At 43.4% G+C, this 21651-nt stretch overlaps 1 protein-coding gene across 1 annotated transcript in view; it reads left to right on the top strand.

The window, feature by feature from the left end:
• Positions 1 to 732: 732 nt before the first annotated feature.
• The window catches only part of AMPD3 (adenosine monophosphate deaminase 3), an 86382-nt gene continuing 65463 nt past the window's right edge, over positions 733 to 21651 (top strand). Inside the window, 2 exon segments of the mRNA XM_030199495.1 lie at positions 733 to 1018; positions 7375 to 7600. Coding sequence (XP_030055355.1) covers positions 997 to 1018; positions 7375 to 7600 — 248 coding nt within the window. The 5' untranslated portion in view covers positions 733 to 996.

The following is a 21651-nucleotide window of genomic DNA, read 5'->3' as shown; positions in this document are numbered from 1 at the left end:
GTCTGAGTTTTCGCAGGTAACCCAGCCTGGCAGGGGAAACGCTGTCCTACCTGCAGACTGCACACTTGGGCTACTTTCCAGGGAGAAACTACACAAGATTATTCCTATCTGATCAGCCAAAGAATACACAGGTAACCCCGTAGAGATCATAAATAATCCTAGGGGAAATTTAATGTGTGAAAGTCACTGACATGCATGATCTAACATTTTATCTGGATTTCTTTAATTACAGATTTTAAATGAGTTGGGGGGGGGGGGGGTTAAGGGGATAGGAAAGCAGGGGTGCTTGGTCTGTTCTGCGATAGGCTGCCGCTTTGAGCTGGATCAGGGCTTGAACTTACTTCTTCTCCCTAACTTCCTCCCGTGCCCCCTGCCCAGACTCCAGCACGGCCTGGCACGCGCAGACTCGTTTGGGGAGGTCAAAAAGAACCCCCCGAGCCCTTCCAGCCGTGGGATCTAGAAAGTTACATTACACAGCTAACAAGTTCCCTCGTCACGTGCTCGAAAGGTGCCATTGAAAAGGAGCAGGTGGCATCACTTTCGCTGTGGCGCGAGGCTGCATTAGCAGACACGGATAAAGCTGCAAAGACGCGCTGCCGGGAGGGGGAGGGGGAGGTCAGGCAGCCAACCAGCTATTTGCTCTAAAGATACTTTCTTTCCTTGGAAATAATTTCAATCGCTCACTAAATCCTTCCTCTCTACCTTCCACGGTTGTACAGTTGTTGCTCTTCCGGGTTTTTTTTTTTTAATTGGATGATGAGTTGTTCCACATTAAGACGTGTATGATGAAAACTCGACCAGGCAGCGGTACGCGTAAGATCGGCGTCCTGAAATAGAAAAGGGGTGCGGTATAAGAAAACCTCCGAGCCGAGTTTCCAGGCTGTCAGTAGGAGGAAGGATCTATTCTGAGCAGACAGAGAGACAGAGGATCCCATTCTACTTGTTAAACGGGACTTCGGCGTATTTCCTCCTGGCCCCTTCTTCCATAGCAGAGCCATGGCTTTAACTGGGGCTCTAGGTAAGGACAGAGTCGGTTGCAGATCTTAGCTTCTCTATGCCGTTGCTGCATTGCTCCTGCAGTCAGAGTCTGAGAAAAGACCTTGCAGTCCCCCTTGCTAATATAGCCTGAAGCGGGCGTTAAACACCAGATGCGGCAGTAGCAAAAATACAGCAATACTGCTTTCAGTTTAGACACATCTTTAAATAAGGAAAAATGGTCCATCGATAGAAGAAATATATACAATGGTGACGCTGAAAGATAAATATCTTCTCAGTCTTTTGCCATCTAAACTGCTTTTATTCTAGCTCGATAGAAGCGAGTGTAATTTTCTGCTTGTAACTTACTTTAGGCTATGCGCTGTCCTTTTGAAATGTGCATTCAATTTATTATTATTATTTTTATTATTATGCTTTAAGGCCAGCACGGGGGCTCCGGAGCAGTGTGGCAGATTATCATACTGTCTGCATAGGCTTGGCTCCAGGGCTAGGGCTCTGCGTCTCGGGATGGTCTGGGGGGGGGGGGGGGGGGGGGGGGGGAGGGGGGAGGAGGCTCAGTCATTGTACAGCAGCGACTGTACTTCCATTAATGCAGCCTTCTAGAAGGAGCCCCGGTGCTGCGATGACCGAGCTCAAATGCTTTAAGCCAGCCCTGACAGTCCGAAGAGTCGTCAACATTTGCATTGCTTCTGAAGAAACATCAGAATGTTACTGAACGGTGCTCTTTCTCCCTCATTCATAATTATGCCTTCAGATTGATTTATCAATGAAACTGTAATAAAAATGTTGCTAGGTAGGTGAGGAACTTGCTTTGGCTATCTGTAACAAAAATGTGTTTATGCAAAAGGACGCCTGACGATTTATGGAAAGAGATGCTTTAAAGTGTTTTCATACCTAGTCCCAATGTGTGCTGAGCAATGTTGTGCGGCTGGAACAGTTGTTTTGCACCTTGCCACTGAGGAATGCTGACACACTGCAGACTCTCTGCAGATCAATGGCTGAGCCATTCAGAAAGATATCAAGCCTCAGAGAGGGCTGTCATATCTGGTATCATCATATGATACTGTTGATCAAAAAGACAAGCAAGAGCCTAAAATGTCAAAACTCCAATGAAAATATAACCTATTTAAGAAAATTGCTTATTCATAATCATTATTTATACAATTTATGTTCCATCTTTTTGGAATAGATACAAATCTACTAAAGGTGAATAAATTTTCTGAGCGCTAGGTGAGATCATTAGATACCTCTATCCAAAACATCAGTATTGCGTGGCAACGTCTAATCCCCAGCAAACTTGGAGAAATATGATCCATAGAAAGATGACAGCTTCTAGCAGCTCTATTTATTCCAGCAGTGATGTTTTCCTTCTTATCTATATTGTCTGAAAATAGCTTGTATTATCTTTCCAACTATTTCTGATGGTGTTTCTAAAGATAGACATTATGGGTACAAAGGGTGTATCTGACTTGAACAGTTTGGGAAATAAGTCAACATTCCCTAGCATCCAGCTACTCCTGGGGTAGACACATCATATACTGCAGCTGTCCCCAGCCTTGCTTTAGGAAGACAAAATTGCATTTAACAGAGACTAGAAGCCTCCTTTTTCCCCAGACTGCTTCACCTTACACTGCTTTAGAAATAATTTAGTCGGTTCCCACCATAATTTGCAATAAACTGTTCTATTTTTTTAATTTATTCTTCTCAAATCTTACAACCAAGTAAAACTTGTAAAGTAAAGCTATCCAGTAATTCAGAATAGGAAGTTCTATACAAAAGCAAAATAGAAATATTAGATAGTTAAACTCAAGTCCACTATTTGCAGATTCAAGATTACATAAGTGGACATATTTTATAGGGGGGAAAATTAATTATGTAAATAAATTAAACCTGACTAATTACAGAATGCCTTATTACATTTTAGAGCAAATGATAGTATTAATTAGCCCCCGTGAGTCTTTTAGCAACTAAAAAGTCAGTAAGATGAGAAGGCTCAAAAAACACATATTTAACTGATTGGTAACGGATTACACATTTACACAGATAGCAAATAGCACAAATCTGAAGAACCCCTGGTTTAAGCAATAGAAACTGGTGTCTCTTCTGAGTTTCTCTTGACACATCTGGAAAAACTTGAATTTTAAATCCCATAAAGATCTTATCCTTATTTTTAAAGAACATTTTCATCAACCAGTCTTTATCTGGAGCCAAGGCAACCATTGCCAACAAGGTTGATTCAACTGCTGAAACATCTAAAGGGACATCACTTTGTTTTTAAGTCAATTGACCTTCCACCGGTTTACTCAGAAGATAGTATGTTTGAGAGAAAGGCGGAATAGGTTCCTCTGCAACTGGAAAAATTTCTTTGATATATCTTCTGAGCAGAAGTAATAGAAAAAAAATGCTAGGGAAATTTAAGAAACGTGGATTATTATTTCTCAAGGAATTTTCAAAAGTTTCAGCTTTTCTCCTCAAATTCACTACATTCTTAATCACGGTTGTATCAAGTTCTTTCAACAGTTTCCAGTCTCTGTTTAAGAGATTGGATTTCTTGCTCCATTATCTGAATCTAGGGGCACAAAGCCTTACCCAGATTTATAATTAGAGCCCATAGATTATCAAGGGTAAGTTCAGTCAGTTTCTCAGTCAGAAAAGTAGGAAAAAGTGAAGTCTGTACCTGTTAAACTGGTAAAGCAAGAGCACTCAGGTTACCAACTGTAGTCAAAGAATCTCCCGCAGGGCCAGATGATCCCACAGTAGCTGTTTGGGAGTTCAGAGAAGCTGAAATCCCCCTGTCCTCCACTGGATGTAATTGTGCCTCATGTTGTTCCGACACTGCTGCACTTCCTGGCTGCAGAGGGTAAGATGCTGTCAACGGAGAACTAGCACTCTGTGGTTGGGGCTCAGAGTAACATCTAGCCCTAGCATCACACTGGGGTCTTTACTCACAGCGGTCGTAGCAAGCGGGCTGCTCTCTGACCTCATTGGCACACTAGTTTTCTGCAGAAACGAATCCAAAACACCAGTCCTTGGTGTGGGAGGTTGACAAGAGGCAACAGTGGCAGCCGGCCTACCCCTATGCTTCGGCATCCTGAGGAAAACAGTCACAAGAAATGGCAGAGTTTCCACTGACGTCAGGTTCATAATGCCATCTTGGATCCTCCCTGCAATAAACTATTCTAAAAGAGAACTTTAGAATTAAATTCCAAATATCAAAACTTGAGATCTTTATTCATTTTACTTTCAAGATAATGAAAATATTTTACTTTTCTTAATATTTTTGTCCTTGAAAAAAATAAATAATGACCATCAGTCACTCTAGGCAGTTGCATAGGACTGCAAATTCTGCAGTCAAAGCAAAAAGATTCTGATATTTGTGCAACATCTATGTTTGTTTGTTTCATTAAACTTTATATACCGCTTAACTTTTTCAGAACAAAGTGGTTTACAAACGTATAGACATAAAAATACAAATAAAACAATTAAAAGAGCTCCATTAATGAACAGAAAAGCCTCAAACATTCATATCAAGAGTCATTTATTTCCTCATTCAAATTCTTTAGAAAATGTTTATACTCTGCAGAACTGTTAATATACCCTAATATCCAGCTCAACCTCAAAAGCCTGTTTGATGTTTTTAGCAGAATCTTAAACCTTTTAAAATTTACCTCTGCATGAATAGTGTGTGGCAAATTATTCCACAAAGGCCCTAGATCATGTTGAGGTCCATTTGGCCCGTTTAAATTGAGATATAACCATTCTCTTGTCTTGTTTATGCCTGCTCTGTTTTGATTTAGTTGAAGTTTCTGCTGGTTTATGTCTAGTATTTTATAAAGGCACACAAACCAGAGTTAGGACTAACTTAGGGGCCCTTTTACAAAGTGGTGGTAAGCCCAACATGGGCTTACCTCATGCTATTGCGGAACTATTGCCGGCCCAATGCGGCCACCGGCAGTAGTTCTGGCTCAAGTGCTTCGTTTCCGGTGCTTCGGGAAATTGTTTTGTAGTGCGGCGCTAACTCGTTGGTAATCAGTCACCACTGCGTGCTGCCTGGTTACCACATGGCCACGTGGTAAGAGTTATCTTACCGCTTGACCATTTTTTTGAGGCATTTTACCCACTGTGGTAAAAAAGACCCTGGTGCACGGGAAAAATGGCTCCTGCCACTACCGCAGGTCCCTTTTTCCTGCAGCTTAGTAAAAGAACCTCTTAGTCTGTACCAAGGGCAACTTCTAGTCCTACTTTAAAAAAATTTGGGGAGGGGGGAGTGGTAAATATTCAGCAGGTGGTAGACAGTTATTTTTTTCATTCCCATCACCTGCATGCACAGATATTCAATGCCAGCTCATGTCCAGCCACTGGCATTGAATATCCAGGTATGTGCGGCCGGCTGGCACTTAATTAGTTAAGTCCTGTTATTCAGCCTTGACCAGTTAAGCTAAACCATTCAAAGATAAGACTGTTATTTATGTGGTCCTATTTGCCCAGTTAACTTATCCAGTTAAATGCTGACTCCTCCCCCAGACTGCCCACACAATAGCCTGTTTCATCTTTAGGTCCATGCATACTAAGCCGAGCTAGAATTTCTGGCGCGCGCTAAGCATTAGTATGTGCTAACCGTGTAGATGCCCATAATATTCCTATGGGCGTTTATACAGCACATGCTAAAATCGCTAGCACACCTTAATAAACAGGGTCCTTAGTGTTTAGAGGAGATATTCAGCACCACTATCCAGCTGAATATTCCCTCAGGGCCTGGTCAGTGTGTTAATCGGAAAAAAGTCTCTCTTAACTGGTGGCAGAGGGAGCAGGGAGCCAGTGGAGCCGACAGGCGCACGGCTGCTCTCTGCACCCTCCAGCAGCCAAGAATGCACCCGGGGGGGGGGGGGGGGGCTTGATGCGCCGGGGAGGGGAGTGTCATTGCGCCGGGGGTGTGTGTGTCATGCTGCACCCTGGGGGAATGGATGCTGCTGCACCTGGGGGGGGAGGGTGCACAGTGGCGATCCACCCTGGGTGGCAGCTGACCTTTGATCACCACTGCATACTTGTTTTTACACGTTACTATGATATGGCCAATAATATATTCATGAGATTGATTTGTATACTGCGTCTACTTTGTATGCATATTCATTGTGGATATCCTGAAAACCTGACTCTCTGGGGTTTCCCCGGGACAGGTTTGGGAATCACTGAAATTAGGTGTCATATAACAAGGGACTGTCCTACTTGCCTTGCTGAGCCATATAGAGGGGCATTTTCGAAAGGGACATCCAAGTTTTGATGAGGACGTCCTCACAAAATGTCCCCATCCAGGGGCAGGGAAACCCGTATTTTCAAAACAAGATGGACATCCATCTTTTGTTTCAATAATACAATCAGGGATGCCCAAATCCTGAAATTTGGTCGTCCCTAGACTTGGTCATTTTTGATTTTCAGCGATAATCGAAACCAAGGACGTCCATCTCAGAAACGACCAAATGCCAGCATTTGTAGTGCACTGGTCCCCCTGACATGCCAGGAGACCAGCCGGGCACCCTAGGGGGCACTGCAGTGGACTTCATAAATTTCTCCCAAGAACATAGCTCCCTTACCTTGTGTGCTGAGCCCCCCAACCCCCCCTAAAACCAACTACCCACAATTGTACACCACTACCATAGCCCTTACGGGTGAAGGGGGCACCTAGATGTGGGTACAGTGGGTTTGTAGTGGGTTTTGGAGGGCTCGCTGTTTCCTCCACAAACGTAACAGGTGGGGGGGGGGGATGGGCTTGGGTCTGCCTGCCTGAAGTGCACTGCACCCACTAAAACTGCTCCAGGGACCTGCATACTGCTGTGATGGACCTGAGTATGACATCTGAGGCTGGCACGACATATTTTCAAAGATGTTTTTTGAGGGTGGGAGGGGGTTAGTGACCACTGGGGGAGTAAAGGGAGGTCATCCCCGATTCTCTCCTCTGGTCATCTGGTAATTTCGGGCACCTTTTTGTGCCTTGGTCATAAGAAAAACACGACCAGGTAAAGTCATCCAAGTTTTCCTCAGGGACGTCCTTGTTTCTTTCAATTATGGGTCGAGGACGTCCTAGTGTTAGGCACACCCAAGTCCCGCCTTCACTATGCCTCCGATACACCCCCTTGAACTTTGGCCGTCCCTGCGACGGAAAGCAGATGGGGACATCCAAAATCGGCTTTCGATTATACCGATTTGGATGACCCTGTGAGGACACCCATCTTCCGATTTATGTCGAAAGATGGGCGTCCTTCTCTTTCGAAAATGAGCCCAAAAGTCTTAAGAAAGGCAACCAAATGGAAATACATCATTTTCACGTCTCTGAGATGGCTGTTATTTGCGTTGATCTATCTTAAACATTTTTCTTCATAGGCGAAATGCCAAGACAGTTCCCAAAGACTAATATCTCTCAAGTGGATGAGAAGGTGCGGCTTCTAGCAGAGAAAGTGTATGCCAAAGTTCTTCGAGAGGAAGATAGCAAAGATGCTTTCTCGCTCTTCAGTGTGCCCGAGGACTGTCCAATTGGCCAGAAGGAGGCTAAGGAAAGAGAGCTGGAGAAAGAGATGGCCGAGCAGAAATCAGCAGAGACAGCTAAAAGGTTTGTTCAATATATACATAGGCTTTCGATTGGTAGATCACTTGAAATGTGGTGTCTGTGTGAAAAGTTTTAACATGCATGTCAGGAACTGGTAAACACTGATTTTGCATCCATAAAAAGGCAAAGTAAAATGGATTTTCTTGCTTTGAAAAAAACTGTGTGAACTGCTTTTTGTTCTGCGAAAACTAATGGGGACGTTTTCAGAAAGATCTGAAGGTGTCTTGTCACTGAGAAAAAATGCCTATTTTAATAGACTGACCCACTCACTGCCTGTCTAAATTACTGGATAACAGACCTCTTATGAATGTTCGGATGCACAGTTCTTCCATTTTACTAGGGATGTGCATGGCAACAAATTTCAGGTCATTTCTGGACTTTTTTTCCTTGATTTTTTTAGACATTTTTTCGATTTGCTTCAGACATTTTTGTTACATAAAATTACAACGTCAGAAACAAAATAATGGTGGGGCTGTTTTACTAAGCTGCACTAGTAAATGGACTTAGCACATCTCATTCCTGTGTATGTAATACTGTTATATTCACTGTTTCATTGTAAACCACATTGAACCAATATTTGCTTTTTGGATATTGTGGGATACAATAATAAATAAATAAAATAAATAATGTGGGACCTTCCTACATGCTAAGCCCATTTCTAGTGTGTCTGTAAATTCAGACTTTCAATTATTTCATTTTCTAGCTGTGCATTAATGTTAACATTAGCACATGGCTGAAAAAAATTAAAGCAGTAACCCTTACCAACTCCTATTTAGGAGGTGCTAAGGGCGCCCGAATTGTCAGCATTATTCAGTCAGGGGTCCTTTAACCAAGCTGCAGTGAAATGGGCCCTGCACTAGTGACGGGGGCTGTTTTTGCTATGTGCTATGGCCCTTTTTACTGCAGCAGGTAAAAAAGGCTGAAAATAGCCATGGCCATGTGCTAAGATTGGTCTTACCGTGTGGCCATGCGAGGGGGAGCACTTACTGCCACCTATTGAGGTGGTGGTAAGGGCTCCCACGCTAACCAAGTGGCAACTGGGTAGCATGTGGCGCTGCCCGATTACTGCCAGGTTAGTGCTGTTCTAAAAATTACAGCCCTATTTCCCCCAGCATGGGAAATGGCACGTAGCTCCAGGTTAGTGTGTGGTAAGCTTGCATTGGGCTTACTGCTGCTTTGTAAAAGGGCCCCTTAGCACTTATTAGTGCCAGCGAGCTAGCTGAATAGCACTTCTATGCACATTCTCCACTCCTGACACACCCCCTCCCCCCAAAATACCACATGGTTAGCATGCAAAAATGCAATACTAATGCACAATGCTTTACCACATGCTTTATAAGGCCCAGTAGCATTCCTAGTTCAGCTGCCACCCTGGGCAGATCACTACTGCGCACCCCCCCCCCCCCCCCGGCGCATCATCTCCACTCCCCTGGCACATCATTTCCTGGGGGTGCAGGGAGCAGTCGCACGACTGCCGGCTCCACCGGTTCTCTGCCCCGGAACAGGAAGTAATGTCAGAGAGAGCAGGGAACCGCTGCTCCTGCACCCCTTTGCAGGGTGCACCTGGGGCGGACTTCCCCCACTACCCACTCTTGGTATGCCACTGGTAAGGCCACTTTTCCTGCGTTAAGTGTGTGTTAATGCTTAATGCACTTTAGTGAAAGGGCCTCTATGTGTGTTCATTCTTAGGTTAATACACAGTAAATTGATTTTCTATGCACTGTTTTTAAGGCACACTAATGAACCAAATACATGCTGATGAAAGCAGATCCCCTCAATTTACAGGTATGCAGAGACCTACAAGGTTTTTTTCACTTCTAGAAAATGAGACCTGCTTGAGGAATTGGTAGTAAAATTACTCCTCTGTTCACTAAGCCGCACTAGCGGCTGCCATGTGGCACTGCCGACACAGCCTATTCAAAGTGAATGGGCTGTGTTGGCATTAGCACATGGCAGCTGCTAACGTGGCTTAGTAAATAGGGGGGTTAACTTCAACCCACAGAACTCAGACTGAAATTTTCAGTCAGTGTATCACAATATCAACATCTTCCAGTGCAAATGGTCAAATTATTTTTATTATTATTGCAATCATTTGTATAAGCAGTAATGGGTGTAATGCAGTGTTTTTCTGATACTTATAATAGCCCCTGTTTCTTGAAGCATGTGCCTCATTTTCAAAGCACATAGACTTACAAAGTTACATAGCTTATTATTGTAACTTTATAAGTCTATGTGATATGAAAATGAACACCATAGTCTGCTAAGACAGACAGAGGAAAAGCTGACAAGACAATACCTCCACATTCTATAAATTGTGCCTACTATTAGCAGCACTTAGGATCCCTTTTACTAAAGGAGCCCTGCGGTAGTTCCCACCCCCAGTGTATGCCATTTCCAGCACTACAAAATTATTTTCTATTTTGTAGCACCAGTGCTTACCCAACGGTAATTGGCAGGGTCACTTGCTGCCGGTTACCCCTTACTGCCACCTAAGTGGGTGGCGGTAAGTGCTCCCCCCAAAATGGCCGCGCAGTAAGTGGTTCACTTACCAAATGGCCATTTCTTTAAAAAAAAAAAAAAGAGACAGCCTTTTACCTGCTGTGGTAAAAGGGGGCCTCAGTGCGTATTTGGGTGTTTTTTTTGGGGGGGGGGGGGGAGGAGCTGACACTTTCCACCAGAAGTGTAATAGAGTGGATTATGGGCCTGGTTCCCCTTCTCTACAATACATTGCACTGACCACTAGGCTATTCCAGGAACCTGCTTCCTGTTCTAATAGGACTGACCATAACATCTGAAACTGTCATAGAGGCTACTGTTTCATTTACATCTTTGCGGGGTGGAGGGGTTCAGTGACCACTGAAGGAGTAAGGGGGTTGTCATTCCTTTATTCCTGCAGTGGTCATCTGGTCATTTAGGGCACTTCTTTGTGTCTTATTGTTAATAAATCAAGTCTAGACCAAAACATACAACTTATAGCCCTGGATGTTTTTGTTTTGTTCCATTATTGCAGAAAAAAGTCCAAGTGTTAGGAACACACACATCCTGCCCTTAACATGCCCCTGGCATTCTCCCTTGTGATTTGAATACACTTCTGACAGACGTAAAAAAAAAAAAAAGTCTAAAAATTGGTTTTGAAAATTCCATTTTGGATGAAAAATGTCCAAATGCAGATTTATGCCACTTTTTTTTTCTCTTTTGAAAATGAGCCCCAAAGTACAACAGCGATGTCTGTGGTGGGATTTGGAAACAAATATACTGGGTGCTAAAAGGATGCTGCTGAGATAGAGGAAATGTGGCCTAGTTGAACTGAAGACATATTGTGTTTAAACTACTGATGTCATACCCGCCTTGAGACAGCTTATACAGGGAAACTCTGGCCACAGTCGGTGTGACTGACTTCTCCCGCAGTTTGTCTTCACAAGTTTAAGCAAAGTTTTTTTTCATTATAAGATAAAGGTTTTTTCATTAGAAGTTCTTTGGGATCCAGTATTCCTGTGAAGTTTTTAGCAAAATAAGAATTGAGTATAGGGTTTTTTTATGCCGATGAAGAAAGTTGACCCATGTTGTTTCCTCCTTATCTCATAAATTATCATATTGGGTGGAGGTTTGGGTACAGAGGCTTTTTCCCTTTCTCATTATTATGGTCTTGCGCTTCACAGGAATGTATTAGTCCAAAATGTGGGATCCAAATGTAACAAATAAATTAATACAGAAAGTACTTTGTAGTTTATATCAAGAGAGGTTGATTTTGTTGCCTAGTTGAGGAAAACTATTTGTGGCTGCCAATGAAGCCCCATGGAGGGGCATAATCGAACGGCGCTGGCCATCACTGGGGCTGTCTCCGCAAGTGGGCGGAGCCAACCGTATTTTCAAAAAAGATGGCCGGGCATCTTTTTTTTCGATAATACGGTTGGGGCCGGCCAAATGTCAGAGATGGCCGGGTTTGAGATGGCCAGCATCATTTTTTGCCCATAATGGAAACCGAAGCCGGCGATCTCAAATCCGGCCAAATCCAAGGCATTTGGTCATGGGAGGGGCCAGGATTCGTAGTGCACTGGTCCCCTTCACATGCCTTGGACTTGGACCTGAAAAAAAAGGGGCCAAATAAAGCAGACCAAATTCTCGTCAAGGCCGGCTTTCTTTTTTCTATTATCGGGTGAAGCCGGCCATCTCAATGCAGTCCCGCCCCCGTCCTGCCTTTGCTACCATGTTGACACACCCCCTTGAACTTTTGCCGGCCCCGTGACGGAACGCAGGTGAAGCCGGCCAAAGTCAGCTTTCGGTTATGCTGATTTGGCTGGATTCAGGAGATCGCTGGCCATCTCCTGATTTGTGTTGGAAGATGGCCGGCGATCTCTTTCGAAAATAAGCTGGATGGTGTCTCAGTGTTGGGCCACCATTATAAATTCCATTGAATGGGGCTGGAGCATGTTCTGACTTGACTGAATGCTTAGATATTGAAAAAAGTGAGGCATATTGAAACAGAAAATGTGTAGAATGGAAAAAGATATTATGAGCTCGTATGGATCAGCTGTAGCCCTGTATCATGCAGTGACTCAGCATTTGAGTATGGGTCAGGGAGTGGGGAAGGGGAGGTGCTTAAGGCCTACCATGATGGTAAGGCACTTCAATTTCAGAAAGGAAGATCAGTTGTTGCCGCTGTAATGACCTTTTGGCATAAGAGTACTACTGAGGCCCTGTAAATGAGTAGTGTTGAAAAGCATGGTATTGGCAGAATACTTGCAAAATCTGGAATGAATAAAAATTTGGACTTTTTGCAGCAGTCTTAGACTGTTATCTAAATAGCTTTAGATCCAAAGAAATGTGCCTGTTAAACAAGCACAAAACCAAATAGGTGATGGCTTCTGCTATTGCATTGAGCTGAAATAATTATCTTTCTTAGGGCAATATCCCGAGATTGTCTTCTAGCTATGCCCTAATAAGTAGAATTATCTTCACCAAGGTTTCTTTTCTTGAGCTCTTGTAGATCAGATCAAGGGTGGCAGTAAAGCCCGGGGATGGCAGAGTGAATATAATATCAACTAGTGTGGCTCCTTCTATGTGTCCAAGTGTGTGTGTGTGTGTGGGGGGGGGGGGGGGGGGGGGTTAGAATCTGATGTTCAGTTCAGGGAACTGAGAGTACTACTGCTGTTTTCATGCTCACCCCTATATTATGGAATTCTTTACTGTCTTATATTTGACAAGGTTTAAAAAGGCACTTAAGATATATTTTTCATAGGTGTTTGCGAAGGACTAGGGATTGTGTTGGCTGGGGTGGAGGAACAGCCAGTCTGTTTCTTTATTTTCTAGCTTTTGCTGCTGCTTTTTTTCCTGCTATTCTTTTTATGGGATTTTGATTGTATATAAAGAGCTATGATGATGCATTGAATGGTGGTATACAAATTCTGCAATAAACATAAACATACTGATAACACAGATAGGGAAAAGGAACGGGACTGAGATTTGGGGTTGTCCATATAGTTGGTTGTTTTTATTTCAATAATTCTTAGGTTTCAAAATAAGGAAGCGTATTTGTTCATCATGATTATACCTTGTGCCTTATGATCCCTGTGGAGTGAGAATGTTAAACTTTTTTGTACTATGCTTCTGGATGCTGCTAAAGAGGATTCTTTATTTTTAATGAATCTGATATGTGTTTTCCATCCAAAAAAAGTCCAAAAAGTCTGGATGGTACCAAGCTATAGTATCTGATCCACTGGTGCCCACCTACCTCGTCCACTTCTCCAATGCCAATGAGAGGAGACAGTGGGCTGAGAGCAATTTTTGTGCACCTTCATATTTGCATCAGTGGTTTAGTGCTGGGAGGAGTGATTCAGTCGTTAGAGCATTTGATGCTGACTGATTAGAAAATGAGGAGCTTGATTGCATGATTCTTCTCTGCTGCTCACACTGTATGATGTTGGACAAGCATTTTATCTTCCTGGATTTCTGTGGTCTGGTTGAAAATAAGGAATTTGTCTTATCCTAGTCAATACGTAAAAAATAAATCCAATGGCTACTGTTATGTTCTTACGTTCTTCTGTAAAGCAGTCATTGGTGGTGTTTGCGCTAATATAGGGAATATGAGTTTAAATTCAGTATTAACTATGTTGGGAAGATGGTCCATGGACTTCATAGCACTTATTATAGGGGACCATTGAGATGTTATAAAATGTACTTTGTTTAATAAATGCAAACAAAGTATTGGAACTAAGAGAAGAAACAAACACCCTGAGGGGTTGATATTCAAAAGAGTTTAACCGGGCAGGAGAAGCTCCTGCCCAGTTAAACCCCACTGGTTAGTGCCACTCAATATGTCCTCTAATTGGCCATCCCCTAACCGGATAAGTTAGGGGTGGGCTGGGGACAGAGTTAGGGTAGAGCAGCAAGGCAACTTAGCCGGTTAATGGTGATTTTCAGTCTGCTAACCATCTAAGAAACAGCATATTATTAGAACAGCAAAAACATGTGTCCTAACTTTATGTGCCAAGTTAACCGGGCATCAGTCTCAACATCAGCCAGTACTTGGTTAAATTCTGGGTAATCGGTGCCAGGAGCCGTACATGTCCCAGCTTTGAATTTCTGGGGTTAGTTCAGATCATGGCTGGAAGCAGCTTACCAGTCGCTTAACACTGCAGACTAGATATCTACACCTGAGTTCGCATTTCAAACTCTGAATTGCACGTTGCTAAGCCTTCCTTGGGGAGTTCATGAGTAGCGGTTAATCTGTTCTGAGACCTAAGTTGCTTCCTGGTGATTTGGCACAGGGCCATCTAACTTTCTATGGAGGCGATTCTGTAAGTGGGTGCCTTCATTAAGATGCCATGCAGTGAAAACCTATTCTGTAGTGAAATCTGGATGCCCACATTCCATAATAGAAATACTAACGTAACCTGCTATTGGCATATCTAACATTTACAAACCCGCGATTGCCATAGATTTAGCATAACTGCGATTGTGTAAATGTGGCAGGTGTGCACATAACTCTCTAAGTTATGTGTATAATTGGGAACCCTGCCCATGCTCTGCCGTGTGTGCAGCCCCTTGCATTTATGTGCTATACCACTTCTGCCCCTGCAGGCACTTTTACAGGTGAGTGCACACTTTGCACTACACTCAGTAACTGGTGGCCAAACTTGGGAGCTGAAAAACTACACATTGAGCGCTATTCTATAAACGGCACTCCAAGTTGGGCACTGTTTATAAAATAGCTCCGCAGCACCGGGATCTGTGCCAACTTTTAGGAGCGAAGATTTACACTAACTGAATCCCTGTGCAAATCCCCATGCCTAAATTAGGCATGGATCCCCTGGATTCTATAATAGTGCGCACATCTTTAGTGAACACCCCTCCCATGGCCAACCCCCCTTTTTGGTTGCATGCTAAAAAATATGCACACGCATCTTTACAGAATAGTGCCTAGCAAGATGTAGGCATAAATCCAAATTTTTGCCAATTAACGCCAATAATTAATGCCCAATGATTGGCGCTAATAGGCTCATTATGCACTCACATTTGCACATACAGTTTTAAGCATCATTTATAGAATTACCCTGCAGGTGTATAAGTGCTAGTATTCTGTACATTAACAAGTGTAAGTTAAAGAATTGCCCTTCGTGTGACCAGCTATTAATTTGACATTTTTGTTAGTTGGATCATGTTCGATGGTTAGTGACTGACGTTTGTTAGTGACACCATCATGAATCCCACAGCATACAAAAAACCTCCTGGGAGATTACACAGTGACAAATCTTTCTGTTCATGGATCTTTTGGTTGGGGTGATGTGAAGCTGTTGAATACTGCAGCTTAGGCATGTTTTGTTGGACTGATTATTGCATGTGCAGTTGTTGTGCATGGAGAGTTTATTTCATCTTTGCTGATTTGATTATGTCAAATGTTTGGATTACCTCCCTCCTCCATTCAGTGTAGGCCCTATTTGTGGCAGAGACTGTCCTTTGAGGATTTGGGGTCCCAGGACTCTGTTTGAAATACCCAAGATGACACATGAACATATTTGTGTAAGGTACTGAATTTTCTGTGTTTGTTTTATGGCGCTTGACACTGCTACAGTAACACTAAAATGGCTGAGACACTTACATCTGTCACCATGTTGGTTGGTTTCTCTAATCACTCTGTTTAGACTTAAGCTCTGTTTGACATATGAAGAACTGCAGTAACCGCTCTGAACATAGCTAGGCATCTGAGTTTTTCTTTACTTTCCTGGAGCACAGGAATTTTTTTAGGGGTTAATATTTTGCAGGTGGAGAAGACAACTATTCTGATGCTATTTTATAACGACACATAGGCTTTAAGGTGTGTATGAATTGTGACTGTATCTGTGTCTTGCTCATCATCGTTCCTGTGCATGCTTACTATAAAAATATGCACTCGCTTGCACCATCTGTACTTTTAGGCATGGCTTAATTTTTTAAAAACCCATTTATGTGCTTAAAACTGCTTTTTGGGCATGAAAATGACTTCTAATATTTCTCTCTTAGTAGGCAATTGTTTAACACAGTGGTGTTCATTTTTAAGCTGCGGCCACTTTGGATTCTAATGACCCGAAGGAGAGCTGCAAAATATCTTCCCATTTGGGGCCATGACACTGCTGACCAGTGTGTGTCAATGAAATCTGGCTCCACCAGTTCATCTTTAAACTTCGCTGGGGGGGGGGGGGGGGGGGGGGGGGGTATCCTCAAGGTGGTGATCATTTTCAAATGTGTTTTCAAATGTCTATTGAGAAATACCTTGTCCTTCAAACATGTGGCTCTTCTCCCCCCTCCCCCCTTTCCAGTTTCCCTTTTTCGTCTTGAGCCTGGATAGTGAGACAAAGTAGCAGAAATGATTAAAAAAAAAACCACAATGGTGGCTGCCCCAGAGGTCTCCAGGAGTGCCATTGGCCCCGGGCCTTGCATTGAAGAACACCGCTATAATAGGCTGCCAAAATTTAGGTGTCTAGTTTCTACAAGTAGCAAGCCTATTTTCTAAGAACACTTGCAAAGGCAAATGAGGATGGACTGGGGAGGCAGGACCAGATGCTGAGAAAGGGGGAGAAGGACTAGAAGCTTGGGAAGGAAGCAGATGGGGGAGAAAGAGGCAGGGGTATATGCTGGGAAAGATGTGAGGAGAGAAGGGGTGCTAGGGAAGGAGGCAAGGCAGATGCCAGGAGAGGGAATGGATGTTGAGGAAGGAGACAGGAAGATGGGAGCTGGAGAGGCATGGACAAATGCTGGGAAAGTGGGAGAGGAAGGGAGAGTGGATGCTGGGGAAAGAGGTAGATGTGTGAGTTCTGGAGAAAGGGGCCAGGAGACAGACGATCACATATTGACATGGAGTGGTGGGAGAGCAGACTGACCTCGCGGCCTTCCAGGCAACCACCAGGTGAACCAACCAGGTGAACAAACGGAACGTATACTTCGTTACCTGGTAAGCGATCCTGCTGAAAAAGCGACCTCCAGGCGAGCCAACTGACCTCGTGACCAACGGGCAAGCTGACCGACCTCGTAGCCTTCCAGGCGGACCAGCGGGGCGATCACTGCGAGACCTGGCAGACGATCCAGCCGAGAACGGGGACCACTAGGCGAGGAAGGACCACCAGGCAAGCCGACCAACCCGTGACCACCCACCCGCCGACCGACGCGTGGTCATCCACCCGCCGAGATCACAAAGTGCACAGGACAGATAGCAAAGCACCGGGTGAGGAGAAGAGTGGCAAATGCTACCTCGGCGGTTCTGGAGCAGGGAGAAGCAGCTGCTCCCCTCCCCAGGAGAACCGAGTGAGACCCAAACGCCCAGAATTCCCTCCCGCCAGCTAACCCCAAAGCAGATAGACCTGGTAGACAACATGCTGGAACAGCGATCACCTGAAGAAACGACTGACCTCATGATCATCCACCCACCGGGATCGCAAACCTCAACACAGGACGCACGAGTCGCATAAGGACCGAGAGAAGAGTGGAAAATGACACTTCAATGGCCCCGAAGCAGGGAGAAACAGCTGCACCTCTATTAAAGGACCACACGAGACCTGGACACCCAGACTTACCTCCCGATCGCCGACCTCCCTCCGACACAACAAGAACCACTCAAACCGTCCCACATCTCCTAACCGACGCAACAAAAGAAGTCTGCACTCTCACTACCTCGACCCAACCGGACCCAAATTGAGGACGCCGGACGAGGAGAGTAACGACGGACAAACCCATAGCCCGTAAGCGATACTAAATTGAGATGCATGAGTGCAACATTATGGACTTCTGTTGTGTAGTATGTTGAGTGACTTCCTAAAACAACTTTCTAATCAGTATTTTGTGTAGTTGGGTAGGTTTGAGGGAAGCACTGCAGACTTCTGATTTGCAGCATGCTATGCGACCTCTTAAAATAACTCTCTAGTCAGCATTTTGTGTTTCTAGGTAGGATAAATCATAAAATCACTGCATTATTGAAATGTTTGATGACTTAATCCTCTAATGCTTTCAAATACTTTCTATATATCTCATAACACTGTACCAAATTGCAAGCATGTAAACGGCTAAAACTGAATCTAACCACTTCCCCTACTCTACTCTATAATATACTGAATTGTACTATGGACTGTAAGTACATACACGGAACTGCATGATCAACTGCAAACTTTAATCAATCACCATTGCTCTGCAAGGCTGAACACTAACTCACGCACGCTTCTGCTGCACTTTACACACTACCACCAATATGAATACTAACAAACTACTCCTAATCATCTACTATCTCTCCCTAATTCACTACATACTCACAACCCATCTCACGGACAACAAGGTACCCACAGTACATAAACCATGCACACAACCCAAACACAACACACCTACCCAAAAGTTTAAAAAATGGAACGGAAAACCTACCACCTACGGACACAATCAACAGAAAGGAAAGAAGGGACTCCGCAAACTCAAATACCAAGAGGACAGACAACTAATAGAAATCATCACAACCTCGAACCCAACTGAACCCCACCAACTAATACAAATGGGTTATATAAATGCTAGATCTATAGTTAACAAAACTACGACAATAACCGACTGGATCACAACCGACAATCTCGATTTCCTACTTATCAGCGAAACCTGGATCCATGAATCCAAAGATCCCATAATTTTAGAACTATGCCCTCCAGGGTACAAAATTATCCACTGGACAAGGAACGGAAAAAGAGGAGGAGGCATAGCTATAATCTACAGTTCCCAATTCACCTTCACAACAATAGCCAAATCCATAATTCCCCAACTTGAACTAGCTTCAGTTAGAATCAACCACCCAACCCTACAAGACCACCTCAACCTTATCCTGTTTTATAGACCACCAGGCAATTGGCAAGACTCCCAAACACATTTTATGGATTTCATATCGAACACATGTGTTTCCACCCAAAACCTTCTTATAGTAGGCGACATCAACCTTCACCTTGAGGACACTAACCTAAGTAACGTATGTGAATGCAAGGACTTCCTTCAACTATGGGAGCTTCACTGGCCAAACATGCAACCCACCCATAATAAAGGTCACACACTAGATATTATCACATACAAATTCTCCTCAGAACCAAATCTCGCATTAAAAGAGATAAAATGGACAGCTAAACCATGGTCCGATCACTACAGAGCTAACCTGTCCCTTCACTGGTGAACAAAAGATTCACAACATAAACAAGAACAACAAACCTATACCACGAGAGGCAAAATAGACCCGTAAACATTTTGGCAACAATTCTATAATGACGCATGGACAGCACCAACAGACTCACCCCAATTTCTTCTGGAATGGGACAACAGATGCAGAATCGTGTTAAACAACGTAGCACCGCTTCAAACCAGAACCTCACACAGAAGTAACTCTATACCATGGTTTAACGAAGAACTAAAAAAAACTAAAAACACAAGTCAGAAGATTAGAACGAGCATGGATTAAGAAAAAAGACGACTCAACACTCAAGAACTGGAAACAACTACAAAGAAAATACAAATACACCATCAGACAAACTAAAAGAACATATTATAAAACCAAAATCGGACCAAACTACAAGGATACACATAAACTCTTCCTACTTGTAAACAAGCTATTAAACACTACACTGGTTACTTCTAACAACATAGACACCCCATCAGTAACCAACCTTGCGAATTACTTCAAGGAGAAAATTATAAAGCTACGACTCATGATACCTATCAACACAACTGATTATGTAGACCTTCTTGAGTGCCTAGATCCAATACCTGAAGAACACCCAGCAGACCAATCATGGACCAACTTTGATACACTCACAACCGACAACATCTCCCAACTGCTTGGAAGATATGCCAAGTCACAGTGCAAATTAGACATCTGCCCCACTAGCCTTATAAGATCTGCCCCTCAACAACTCAAAACAGACCTCACGAAACATCTAAACTACATGCTACAAAATGGCCTCTTCCCTGCGGATAAAGGAAACATTCTACTTACTCCTTTACCTAAAGATGCAAAGAAAAGTACAAAGGACCTAACCAACTATCGCCCAGTAGCATCTATTCCACTAATAACCAAATTCACGGAAGGTGTAGTGACGAAACAACTCCATGAATACCTAATCAAACACTCAATTTTGCACGAGTCTCAATCAGGATTTCAGTCAAACCACAGTACTGAAACTGTACTAATGACCTTAATGAACTCATTTAAGCAAGCAATTGCAACTGGCAACAACATACTCCTCCTACAATTCGACATGTCAAGTGCCTTCGACATGGTCAATCATGGAATACTACTACATATTCTAGAATACTTTGGAGTTGGAGGTAACGTTCTTAACTGGTTCAGAGGATTCTTGACCACAAGATCATACCAAGTAATAGCAAGCACGGATATGTCAGCCCCATGGACACCTGAATGTGGAGTCCCCCAAGGATCCCCTCTCTCACCAACCCTCTTCAACCTAATGATGATACCCTTAGCCAAGCTACTAGCCAATCAAAACCTCAACCCCTACATTTATGCAGATGATGTCACGATTTATATCCCATTCAAACACGACCTAAAAGAAAGCGAGATCAACCAAAGCCTCCAAATCATGCACTCCTGGGCGGATGCATTTCAGCTAAAACTTAATGCAGAAAAAAACACAATGTCTCATACTCACCTCACAACATAACACAAGTAACTTCACCACCATAACTACACCAAACTTCTCTCTTCCCGTCTCAAACAATCTGAAAATTCTTGGAGTCACCATTGATTGGAATCTCACACTTGAAACACACGTGAAGAATACAACGAAAAAGATGGTCCACTCCATGTGGAAACTCAAAAGAGTAAAACCTTTCTTCCCGAGATCCATTTTCCGCAACCTGGTACAGTCAATGGTGCTAAGCCATCTGGACTATTGCAATGCACTGTACGCCGGCTGAAAAGAACAAACTATCAAGAAACTTCAAACAGCCCAGAATACTGCAGCCAGACTCATATTTGGAAAAACAAAATATGAAAGTGCAAAACCCCTAAGAGAGAAACTTCACTGGCTCCCACTCAAAGAACATATTGCGTTCTAGATCTGCACGATTGTTCATAAAATCATTCACGGAGATGCCCAGACCTACGTGCTAGACCTCGTGGACCTGCCTCCCAGAAATGCTAAAAGATCATCCTGCAAAGTTCTTAATCTACACTTCCCCAGCTGTAAAGGACTAAAATACAAGCTAACACATGCTACTAGCTTCTCTTACATGAGCACGCAGTTGTGGAATGCACTACCAACTGACTTGAAAACAATTAACAAAATAACTAATTTTCGCAAATCTCTGAAAACCTATCTATTCAACAAGGCCTACAACGAAAACCTATAGCTTAATTATAACACTTCACCACTCCATTCTCATTCTGAATGTCATCTTTCTATAACTGTCTGCTTAGACCTCTTTTCTCATCCTTGATCTCTTTGTAACACCAATTGTACCCTCTACCCTGGAATGGCGATGCCATAACAGGCCCTTGTAAGCCACATTGAGCCTGCAAATAGGTGGGAAAATGTGGGATACAAATGCAA

This window comes from Microcaecilia unicolor, chromosome 4 (assembly GCF_901765095.1).
Source record: "Microcaecilia unicolor chromosome 4, aMicUni1.1, whole genome shotgun sequence".
NCBI classification, from domain to species: domain Eukaryota; kingdom Metazoa; phylum Chordata; class Amphibia; order Gymnophiona; family Siphonopidae; genus Microcaecilia; species Microcaecilia unicolor.
Note: the sequence above shows the minus strand (reverse complement) of the source record. Positions and strands in the feature narration are given on the sequence as shown.